The 12,339-nt window shown below is 46.8% G+C and overlaps 1 protein-coding gene across 4 annotated transcripts in view; it reads left to right on the top strand.

Annotated features, from left to right (window-relative positions):
- The window catches only part of SLITRK3 (SLIT and NTRK like family member 3), a 9,901-nt gene extending 283 nt beyond the window's left edge, over positions 1-9,618 (top strand). The window contains exons 1-2 of one of the 4 annotated variants that reach the window (XM_021706125.1): positions 101-132; positions 5,461-9,618. In XM_021706125.1, the coding sequence (XP_021561800.1) occupies positions 5,479-8,421 (2,943 nt within the window). In that variant the 5' untranslated portion in view covers positions 101-132; positions 5,461-5,478 and the 3' untranslated portion in view covers positions 8,422-9,618. Of the gene's footprint in view, positions 1-100; positions 133-683; positions 1,081-1,277; positions 1,301-5,430 lie in introns of those variants that run through there. The other 3 variants (XM_021706127.1, XM_008072420.1, XM_021706126.1) reach the window with 3 other exon arrangements.
- Positions 9,619-12,339: the final 2,721 nt, after the last annotated feature.

The raw sequence follows: 12,339 nt of genomic DNA, 5'->3' as shown, positions 1-12,339 counted from the left end.
TGATGTAGGGGATCTGGGCGCCGTCCCTGGGCGCGCGATCTGGGGGCGGCGGTGGGTCTGCGTCCGGGCTCCGGCCCCGCGTCTTCTCTCTGATTACCCGGCCCGGCGCGCCCAGGTCAGGAGCAGACGTGGGTAAGTAACGTGTCATCCGATTTTGGTTATTTCCTAGGCCATGAAAGTGGCACTTTTAAAGCAGGTCAGTCTTAAAGACGCTTCCGCCGCGAGCGTCTCCTCGGCCTGAAGGTTCGGCCTCTCCCCCGCCCCCTTCCTCCTGTCCCCCTACCCTCCCAGCCGAGGACTGAGGGTGTGGGAACCCTAGCCGGCAACAGACTCGCTCCGCCAACGGACTCGCCTCCCCCCGCGCTCTGCTGAGATCCCCGGGTCCGAGGGGACTCGGCGCGCACAGCCACACTGCTGTGCTGGTGTCTTCTCTTCTCCCCTCCCCCCCACTCCGTCGTCTGACCAATGCCGGGGTCTGGGATCTAGTCGCCCCCTCCTGCCTCCTTTCCGCCTCCCACCCCCCGTTCTTCTCCCATCTCCTCACCACCCACCCTCACGCCCACCCACCCAGAGGGCAGAGAGCAAAGGCACCGGGGTAGGCGAGGGCCAGTTCCCTCTTCTCGGATGGAAGGAGGCCTCGGCAGGGACTGCGATGAGTGGCAGCCTTTCAGGGAGAGAGAGACCCAGAAACGGAGCTCGGCTCTGGGAAGGCGACGCTCGCCACTGGATCCAGAGCGCCGAGATTTAGATCGGAGGATCCCAGTCCCGGGACGCGCGCGGCCCGCCATCGGGGGCGCCTAGCCGCGGTGGTGAGCTCCCTGTCTCCGGCGCCGTGCGAGCGGCGCGCCCGGCTCTGCCATCGGTCTGCAGCGACCATTTCCCAGCGGGTCTCCAAGGTGGAAACGTTTAAGAGGATTACAAGCGTGATTGGGTAGCCTTTCGGAAAGTTGGTGGCCAGCAGAGGAGACGCGACCGGGCGACAGGATGATGGATATAATTCAGCCTCTGCGAGCGTCCACCCCTCCCGCCGGGAAGCCCCTCGGAGCAAGCCTGGGAGGTCGTGAGCGCTCTGCACCATAGGTACCGCCGCCATCCTTCCCACTCTGCCTAATTGAAGCGGCATTTCTGCACAGACGGTGCATTGTGGAGCACCTCGAGTGTGGCCGCGGTGGCTTGGTACGCTCACAGGTGCTGGGGGTGCTGCTTTTGGAATCGGATCAGTTAGGTATAAGGACGCTGGTGGAAGGAGGGGTGCTGGAGGCTCACATACCCTCGGACCCCTTTTCTGGTTGAGGAAATGGTAAGTAACTCCGCAAATAGGCCAGGTGGCGGAGCGAAAGACCCTCCCCCAGCGGCTCGCTCGCTGGCGTGGAGAGAAAAGGAGGGAGGCTGGCGCTTTTATTAATTTTCCATTTCTAAGCAGCCCCATGGTGCGTTTCGCCTGGTGACAGCAGATTAGAAAAGGGATCGGGGGAAGGCTGAAGCTCTTCAGAAAATGAATGATGCGGCATTTTAATTATTTGTTCTAGGGAAGATGGTTTTGCTTCCATATTGGAATATTTAATCTTAGATCTGGAGAGATTAGCGGGTCCTAAGAGCCAGCCGGGGAGGAGGCGGTGGGAAGGGGCACGGCGGGGAGAAAGGGCTTCTTGTCCTCCGCTGGACAAACAAATGGTGCTGGGAGCTCCCAGCAGGACACGGGAAACCCGGGGCCCTGTGGTCCTCCATCTCCTAACTTTTGGAGCCCTCCCCATCCCTGAGATCCGCTAGCTTGAGATAAAGGAGAGGAAAAGGGTAAAATAGCCTTTGGGACAGAGGCCAAGCCCAGAACTTAGGGGGTGGTCGTTCAAGAGAAGAAAGAGACTCGATAGCAGCCACGACCATCCACTGTTGCCTGGAAGCCTGGGGTAGCCTCCCGGGTCACCCATCGATTCTATCACATCATGGACTCCCATAAGACCCAAGGCACAGTCACCGCCTCTGCACGTCGGGTGCCGAGGGTGCGGGCGGGGGATGGGGGTGGGGAGCTGGCAGCTGGGAAGGGGGATGGAAGTGCTGATTCTGAGCTCAGGCGGTCGGTGTGGCTTTGCTTCTGGCCAGCGGTCGAGGAGAGAAACAGGGTGGGTCTGAAATAGGAAGGGTGTGGGGCGGTGGAGGAGTCTGCCCCCCTGCTTCCTGAGCCTCGGGTTGCTGTTTCCAGTCGTGGCTACTGTGAGGTGGTGGGCGCCTGTGTGGTCATTTGAAACGCACAATGTCACAATGTCGTGTGAATCGCCTGTGAGTGACTTTTAAGGAACGTCTCTTGGAGTTAGGCGATGTACCTGTTTTAGAGTAGAAGATAAGGGGTACCCAAACTGTGCTTTTCTTGACAATTTGGTTTTGTAAAGAGTGCCTTAGGGAAAGCCTTCTCTACCTACTAACTTTGAGCCCTTGAGCAACTGAGGTTCAGAAGAGTTCTTAGCGACCTGAAAGTCCCTCCCCTCCGCCTTCCCTGTGAGTAGGTGGCAGGTTTGCGGTGTGTGCTGGTGGGGGCAGCGTCCATGACACGCAGCTCTGTTCACGCGGCTCCTTGCAGCACAGCGGGCTGTCCCCAGTCTCCCCACTGAGCGGCACCTCCTCCCCCAGCAGGACGTTGCGCGGTCCGCGGAGCCCTCACCAATTCCTCCCAGGGGGTTCCGAACTGCGTACCATGGACATCTTCCCCCAACCGCCCCACCCCCACCACTCACTACGATCCCTTTCCCAGAAATATCACAGAGCAATGTTTCAATTTTAAAAAGGGGGAGGGTGGAGGAAAAACAAAAAAGAATCCAAACCCCGAAATTCGTCCCTATGCCCGCGAGGTCTTTCCGCGGAAGGACGTGAACGTTGCCACTGTCACCCAAGGGGTCTGAATCTCCTTCCAGAGCCCCTGATCGTCTCTATTGCTAAAAAGGTGGAAGAAAACACATATTGTTGGATCCAGGGGAAATCGCAGGCTTTGAGCCGCAGCACAACAAAAGAATTCCGGGTGCAAAGGGATCGAAGCAAAATGCCGGAGCAACTCTGTCCCAGTACCTCCGACTGCCTGAGCCCTCAATTTGGGAAACCCAGACAGAACCAGCCAGATTCAGCTTTTCTGCTTCTGGCCCCAGATTTCCCCTCATCCCTGTCTTTGCAGGGAATGGTAGTGCGGTGAAGAGGATGATTCCGAAGGCTGGTCTCACTTTCCCGGCCATCTGCCCTAGAAAGAAGAGCAAACCTTCCAGGGGGTGGTTTCCTTGAGAGTTAAAGACAAGGGGGGAGAGGGAGAGAGAGCCTTCCCGCCCCCCACCCCCATTTCCGCCTTCCCCACCCAAGAAACGTTTCCCGTAGGTTGGTCTCCCCTCTCTCTCCTGATTTCTTATTTTGCCGGCTTGTCTTCTGGGGCCCTCGACTTCTTCTCCCTCCCTGGCACACGCGCGCGCGCACACACACGCGCACTCACACGCACATGCACACACGAGACTGTGGAGTCAGGGCTTCCCGGCGCTCGCGCCCGACCTCATGTCAAGCGCGTCCCCTGCCGGAGCTCATGTTCAGGACGTGGGAAGCCGGATCCCGGGTTCGAGCATATCTTTGAAAAGAAGGAGAGAGAGAGAAAGAACGAAAGGGAAACATCATAGAAGAAAAAAAAAAAAAAAAAAAAAGCCAGCGAAGAGCACCCGCGATCCCGCCGGAGCCGAGCCGCCCTCCGAGGGGCCGCTGCATTCCCGGCACGTCGCTGGCTCGCCGTTTTCCGTCGTCCCTCCCGCTCCCCCACCCCCAGCCCTTTATTCCCTTTTGCTTCCGTTTCAGCAAAGGGAAGGCGGGGAGAGGGAAAGAGAGAATGCTTAAACTTGAGATCCTCCGCCCCTTTCTCCCCAGGGGTCCCTGCTTTAAAAAACAAAACAAAACAAAAATCCCCAAATCTCAAAACTCCTGCAAAATAGGTGAGTGCAAAACATCTGGAACCTTTTCTTTTATTTTATTTCCCTGAACCACAGGGACACGGAAAACAAGAAAAAACATTTAAGAAAAAAAATGGTGAAGAAGAAAGAACTTAAGTAGATTTTAATATTTTATAAGGGAGATGGAAGACTAACTGATACTGCAATGTAGCTTCTTCCTCTGCCTCCCCCCCCCTTTTTAAATTAAATTGAGTATTGCATGCCTGAGGCAGATTCCTCTTTGCTTTCTCTGGTTCTCCTTTTCTTACGTGTGGGGAGAAGCTACATGCTAGAAACTCCAGCTTGTTGTTATTCATTAAAGTCAGTCCTTCAATTTTGATCGATATTTTAGTGACCCAGGGACGATCTAATACAACTGCATTATTATGACTTATTTATGTTAGTATTTTCGCGTGCTGATAATATGAGGCAAGGAAAGAAAGCCTCAAAGGAAAGCTCTGGATGTTATGAGAACACTGCACTGCATTTGTTTCTTCTGATTGGAAAGTAATGTTGTCTTTTGGGAAATGTATTTCATGTGATCATTTGTCAGCAGGTAAGAATAGAGGTTTCCACTCTTTCTTTTGAGTACCCACCTCTTCTCTAGCCAGCCACTTGCTTTTCCAGTCCTTTACAGGATTCCTCTATTAATCTTGAAGAAAGGATACACATTCCAAAGGAAGCACTGCAAGTGTTTCATTTCAGACACTCCCAGGCTCAGCATCGTTTGGCTGCCACTGTCTTTAGCTTTGGCAGTTGCATGGGCATTTTCTCCAGAATACCTAATCACTCCTAAATGCTTTAGATTCAAATATGTAGAAGTTATTTATTTAACTAACTAAAGGAGACATAAATAATCTATCCTTGGGTAGAAGCAGTAGGGGGTGGGATAGTGTGTTGCGGTAATTAAGCATGTTGCAATCATTGCTTAAAAAGAAATCTTAAGCTTTCTTAAGATGCCAATCAGTGTACACATCTCAAAATCTGATATTGGGTAATAGCCTCATACTTTATCATAGTTATGAATCAAATAACTCTGAGGGTACATCACGTCTTTGTAATAGTCAAAACCTATAATTTGAAGAACACTTTTTTCCCCACTGGAGTTCCAATCAGATTGATAATGGTCCTCGTTGATATCAACATGAGTTTTAGCAGGCAAACAGGTATAATGGTCAAATTATTGCCTGTGCCTAAAAGGCTGCACTGTATATACCAGTTCCGTTGTTTGCTATAAAAGATAATGCAGACTGCTTTTGTTCACGTGATATGCCATTTGCCAAGTATGGCTTGGTTCAGGAAAATGTCAGTGTTTGGTAATATTTTAGAGTCTCCTAAGTTTAAAATATAGGACATACTCTAAACGTTAAGCATGTTGCTAACTCATTTAGAGTGTCAGTTCAACAATTGCTGAGGTTTTTATATCACTCTTAAAAAGCCCCACATGTAGGAGTCAATTAAAATAGTACATATGACTAAAAGCTAAAAATCTGCATTTTTATTTCTGTTGCAGTTTTGTAATCAACCACGAATGATGAAACCTTCCATAGCTGAGCTGCTTCACAGAAGGAGGATGTTGTGGATAATTCTTCTAAGCACAATTGCTCTAGGGTGGACTACCCCGATTCCCCTGATAGAGGACTCAGAAGAGATAGATGAGCCTTGTTTTGATCCATGCTACTGTGAAGTGAAAGAAAGCCTCTTTCATATACATTGTGACAGTAAAGGATTTACAAATATTAGTCAGATTACGGAGTTCTGGTCAAGACCTTTTAAACTGTATTTGCAAAGGAATTCTATGAGGAAATTATACACCAACAGTTTTCTTCATTTGAATAACGCTGTGTCTATTAACCTTGGGAACAATGCATTGCAGGACATTCAGACGGGAGCTTTCAATGGTCTTAAGATTTTAAAGAGGCTGTATCTACATGAAAACAAACTAGACGTCTTCAGAAATGACACCTTCCTTGGCTTGGCGAGTCTGGAGTATCTGCAGGCAGATTACAACGTCATTAAACGTATTGAGAGCGGGGCATTTAGGAACCTAAGTAAATTGAGGGTTCTGATTTTAAATGATAATCTCATCCCCATGCTTCCGACCAATTTGTTTAAGGCTGTCTCTTTAACCCATTTGGACCTACGTGGAAACAGGCTGAAGGTTCTTTTTTACCGGGGCATGCTAGATCACATTGGCAGAAGCCTGATGGAGTTGCAACTGGAGGAAAATCCCTGGAACTGTACGTGCGAGATCGTACAACTGAAGAGTTGGCTGGAACGCATTCCTTACACTGCCCTGGTGGGAGACATCACCTGTGAGACCCCCTTCCACTTCCATGGAAAGGACCTGCGAGAAATCCGGAAGACAGAACTCTGTCCCTTGCTGTCTGACTCTGAGGTGGAGGCTAGTCTGGGGATTCCCCATTTGTCCTCCAGCAAGGAGAATGCATGGCCCACAAAGCCTTCCTCCATGCTGTCCTCTGTCCATTTCACTGCTTCTTCTGTTGAATACAAGTCCTCACATAAACAGCCCAAGCCCACCAAGCAGCCTCGAACGCCAAGGCCACCCTCTACATCCCAAGCTTTCTATCCTGGTCCAAACCAACCTCCCATTGCTCCCTATCAAACCAGACCACCGATTCCCATTATATGCCCTACAGGGTGTACCTGTAATTTGCACATCAATGACCTTGGCTTGACTGTCAACTGCAAAGAGAGAGGGTTTAATAACATTTCTGAACTTCTTCCAAGGCCACTGAATGCCAAGAAACTGTATCTAAGTAGCAATCTGATTCAGAAAATATACCGGTCCGATTTTTGGAATTTTTCTTCCTTGGATCTCTTGCACCTGGGGAACAATCGTATCTCCTATGTCCAGGATGGGGCCTTCCTCAACCTGCCCAACTTGAAGAGCCTCTTCCTTAATGGCAACGATATAGAGAAACTGACACCAGGCATGTTTCGAGGCCTACAGAGTTTGCACTACTTGTACTTTGAGTTCAATGTCATACGGGAGATCCAGCCTGCAGCCTTCAGCCTCATGCCCAATTTGAAGCTGCTATTCCTCAACAACAACTTGCTGAGGACCCTGCCAACGGACGCCTTTGCAGGCACATCCCTGGCCCGGCTCAACTTGCGGAAGAACTACTTTCTCTACCTTCCTGTGGCAGGTGTCCTGGAGCACTTGAACGCCATCGTCCAGATAGACCTCAATGAGAATCCTTGGGACTGCACTTGTGACCTGGTCCCCTTTAAACAGTGGATCGAAACCATCAGCTCGGTCAGCGTGGTAGGTGATGTGCTCTGCAGGAGCCCTGAGAACCTCACCCACCGGGACGTGCGCACCATCGAGCTGGAAGTCCTTTGCCCGGAGATGCTGCACACGGCTCCAGCCGGAGCATCCCCAGCCCAGCCCGGGGATCCTCACCTTGCTGGGGGACCGACGAGTGCATCCCCTTATGAGTTCTCGCCGCCGGGGGGGCCGGTGCCGCTGTCCGTGCTGATTCTCAGCCTGCTGGTTCTGTTCTTCTCAGCGGTCTTCGTCGCGGCCGGCCTCTTTGCCTACGTGCTTCGGCGGCGTCGGAAGAAGCTGCCCTTCAGGAGCAAGCGGCAGGAAGGCGTGGACCTCACTGGCATCCAGATGCAATGCCACGGGCTGTTTGAGGACGGCGGCGGCGGCGGCGGCGGGGCCGGAGGCGGAGGTCGAGCCAGTCTCTCCTCCCCGGAGAAGGCCCCTCCCGTGGGCCACGTGTATGAGTACATCCCCCACCCAGTGACCCAGATGTGCAACAACCCCATCTACAAGCCTCGCGAGGAGGAGGAGGAGGCTGTTTCCTCCGTCCCAGAAGCAGGGAGTGGGGAGCGTGGGGGTCCCGGGACTCAGCCACCCGGAATGGGGGAGGTTCTCCTAGGCAGCGAGCCGTTTGCGGAGACCCCCAAGGAGAACCATAGCAACTACCGGACCTTGCTGGAAAAAGAGAAGGAGTGGGCGCTGGCGGTGTCCAGCTCCCAGCTCAACACCATAGTGACGGTGAATCACCATCCTCCTCACCCTCACCACCCAGCCGTGGGCGGGGTGGCCGGGGTGGTTGGGGGAAGCGGGGGAGACTTGACAGGGTTCCGCCACCATGAGAAAAATGGCGGGGTGGTGCTGTTTCCTCCGGGGGGAGGCTGCAGCGGTGGCAGTATGCTACTAGACCGAGAGAGGTCACAGCCAGCCCCCTGCGCAGTGGGATTTGTGGACTGTCTCTATGGCACGGTGCCCAAATTAAAGGAACTTCACGTCCACCCTCCTGGCATGCAATACCCAGACTTACAGCAGGACGCCAGGCTCAAAGAAACCCTTCTCTTCTCGGCTGGAAAGGGCTTCACAGACCACCAAACCCCCAAAAGTGATTACCTCGAGTTAAGGGCCAAACTTCAAACCAAGCCGGATTACCTCGAAGTCCTGGAGAAGACAACATATAGGTTCTAACGGAAAGAAAAAACATACATGTTAGTGATTTTTTTCAAAAGCAAAGGAAAATAAAAGAAATATATCCCTTGCTCCCTTTACACTTGTCCCGATAACTCCATCCTCACAATCTGTCCTGCCCCGAACCGAACTGAAACCGCATGATAACTAGAGAATACGGATGTATGCTCTCCCCTCTCAGATGTGATTTGGAGGAAGGGCCATACTCAGATCATTAATCAATGAAGTGCCTTCGCAGACTTTTGCCAGCAAATGTTATCATTATTTTTTTATACTGAAACTTGAGACTTTGACTGTGCCATGTATACGGTATATTGGGGATCGTTGTATTGATCCTAATTAAGTAAAATTCAATGTGTCTTTTTATTTTCCGTAACTATTTTTCTTTTTAGTTGTAGTTCTGTTGGAAGGGGAGAAACAAATTGACATTTGTGGCTTTCTTTCCTCTTCCCATCATGGCACAGATTCTGTACATGTATTAACAATGCAGTTTGCTGCATGCCTGGAACTGCAAGACGGGGAGGGAGGGGTGGGTCTTGCTCGAATGTTCTCACTCACTCTCTCGTCTCTCACACACATACCCATATGCAAATTAGAGATCCCTGCACACCGTGAAGTCCTGAAACCTGCCTCTTTCTGCTGGTGCAGACACACAGACACACATGCACACACACACACACACAACACACACACACACCACACCACCCCCATTCAACCCAATCTGCCTTGTTCGGGTTCTATTCTGTTTCTCTCCCCACCATGGTCCCTTCACTCTAGTGTACAGCTCACAGCATTTCTACGACTGCCCTGGGAAAAGTCACCTTCTAGGCTGGATCTTACTGCAGTGGAGGCCTGCTGGTTTCACAGCCGAGACACACACCTAGGGATGAGCACCCTCTTTGTGACACTTCATCCTGATGCCAAGATTTTTTGGAGAACATCTGCACTTTCTTATATATATATACATATATATATAATGTTAAAAAAAATAAAAAAGCAACTGGGTATATATCACTAACAGCTTTGTAGGAAGCACTTTTAATGTTTTCTCTCTCACACACAAAGATTCAAAAGAAATGTGCATATATTTATTCTGTAATTTCAGTGATTATAACTTGTAAAGATAATGTTTAATCATTGTATAGTGATTATGCGTCTGGTATAGCTTTCCTAATAAAACGTTTTTGAAAAACGTAATACATTATATATAGAGGATACAAAGCTTGAACCTTAACTCCAGCTATGCCATGCCTTCCGTGGTCCCATTTTAAAACAAGATTTCTTTGACTTGTTATACAGAAAGGAGTTTATTAACAAGTTTGATGCACTGTGATATTGATAAATCTTATAACCCACCACCCCTACCCATACCAGGATACAATTGAATCTTAAAACCTGTTTTATATTTTATTTCTTTTTCTTGGATTAGGAATTTTGAATTTAGTACCCAATGATACACTGTTTCCTAAGCAGGATGCAATGGGGGGGGGGAGAACTGGATTGCTAAGAAGTTCAGGATTAATTAGGAGAAGGTAATCAAGGATCCATACATCTTCAGATAAAAAATGACATGACCAAAAGGAAGGTAAAATTGCTATGTTTTAAAAATATGCACTAAAATCACACAGACATTCATACACACACCATCATACACCCCCACACACTCACACCACCCAATCAATATCAAAGGCCTTGGAGTCAACTTGACTGTCAGAATCCTATTATTGGTGAAACTTATCACTGTTATGTTTGAATACTGGTTTTCCAGCCATTTACTGCAACTAGCCCCCGTAATGCTTAAACTAAGACAGAAGACGCTGAGATTTTCTTTCTTTTTGACATTAAAATGGCATTGCAAAATTAGTCTGACAATATTCAAGTCAAGATCCACTTGTATGTGAGTGAAGCCAAAGAAAACTGGATTTTTATGGTGCCAGAATCATGTTTGTGGAGGAAACTGATAGAGACCTGAGAGTTATGAGGTAGGCACTTATCTAATGAGGCCAGTAGAGGGCAGCAGAGTTCCAGAGATGCACAGACCCGGTCACTGCAGGACTGTGCTGCCAGTCCAGTGTTCTCGCAGGTTTCCTCAGACTGCCCTTAGTAGAAATTATGATTACGTGTTGAATGTAATTCATCACAAGTCACTGATGCCTTACATCACATTTTTTTCCACAAAGAAAAAATGAGTTAAGCAGTTTCTAAAGCTGAGTGACCAATATACACTAAGGCATTGTACTTAAACAAAAAAAAGTCCCATGAATGTTTAGAAAAACATATTTATCTCTTGATTAATTATATCAAAATATTATCATAAGTATGCATATAAATGCAAAACACAGGTATATCAATACGAAAATACAAATTTTCAGGGCTACCCTGCATTTCACTTTAACTTTTGCCCTCAATTATTTGAATATATTTTGGAATTCTTTTAGAAGGAAAAAGCTCATGAATACAATCGACTACTTATGTACAATATTGAAACGAAGCTCTTCTTATGCAAAAGAGTTGAGCCCACTATTAAATAGGTGTCATTATTCTTTTTGTTGTTGTTATCTTTTTTTTTTTACTTTCCCACATGCCACCATTTTTCTACGTATTTCACTTTTTATTTCTAATCATCTCTACTTCTTTCACTAAATTATATTTTTAAAACACAGAACGCTAGTACTATTCATTAAGAGTTTTGAAACCTAATTTATGGAGTTCTTCTAAATTATCAATTTATTGTACTTCCTTTTAATTAAATATTTGGGTGAATATTCATATGCATAATAAAAACTCAAAGTGCAAAGCTAGATAATTCTGATAATAATCATTATTTTCTTAATGACCATGTACACAATCATAACATGGCATATTGTACAAATCAGGTTAAAGTACAATTGCAAAAGACCTTGGTGCTTTTGATATTTGCAATGAGTGCCCATAAATCATATCAAATTACAATATAACTTGATTATTAATGTTTGTACTTTAGTTATTGAATACAGAAAGTAAGACTGTCTTGTCTTAAATATAGGTAGACATTTCACCCTTGAATGGAGAATAAATTTACTTAGTGCAAAGAAATTTATGAGAATAGAATTTTGTATTCAAAGGGATCGTGTTTTACTTTTCTACCCCATGACTAGGACATTTATTTGGGTTGTGCATTAAAATCACTTGTTAGCTTTAATTTATAATACCAGATAGGTTTTCCTAAAATACTATGGATATTAATATAGGTATTATGATTAGTTTTATGTTTTCCCCGCAGTAAAATATTTCTAGGCAAGAGATAAGTCACTAATTCCCTTCATAGTGATGGTGGACTTGCATGAAACAGACCAAGGTCTGACAGATCTTTGCTATCACTCATGGCTGTTTTCACTTCTAAGCATAGTCATAATATTTGGAAATAATAAAATATTGTACTGTCTCTTAAACTATGAGATGATTAGTAGAAAATAATTGGAAATGAACTATGAGTTTAATTTAGTAATAGTTTTAACATGTTACATACATCATGTGTGGTATTATTTATGTGGATTTTTAATATTTTTATTTAGAAAGCTATATTATTTCTCCTAACGCAAAATATTTAAACAAGAATGACTAGCAGAATTTCAATAAAAGTTCAGAGTGAGAATCACAAGGAAAGTTTAATGACTGAGTTTGAAAAGTTTTTTTTTTTTTTTTTTCCCTTACCTGGGAAAGTTAGTTTAAACCTTTTATATCTGAAAAGTAATATATTTATGTTTAAGATTATAAAAATTCAAAATGCAATTACAGATCAAAAGGACTTATAACCATCGCAACACATTACTTTGGTTAACTTAGTGCAATTTGATTTGTATGGTCCTGTCCTTTTGCAATGATGGTGTCTAAGCCAATAATTGTTGTGCTTTTGTGAAATGGCTATGACAAAAGAAA

This window comes from Carlito syrichta, unplaced genomic scaffold (assembly GCF_000164805.1).
Source record: "Carlito syrichta isolate Samal-C Ts95f unplaced genomic scaffold, Tarsius_syrichta-2.0.1 Scaffold315166, whole genome shotgun sequence".
In the NCBI taxonomy this organism is placed as follows: Eukaryota; Metazoa; Chordata; class Mammalia; order Primates; family Tarsiidae; genus Carlito; species Carlito syrichta.
Note: the sequence above shows the minus strand (reverse complement) of the source record. Positions and strands in the feature narration are given on the sequence as shown.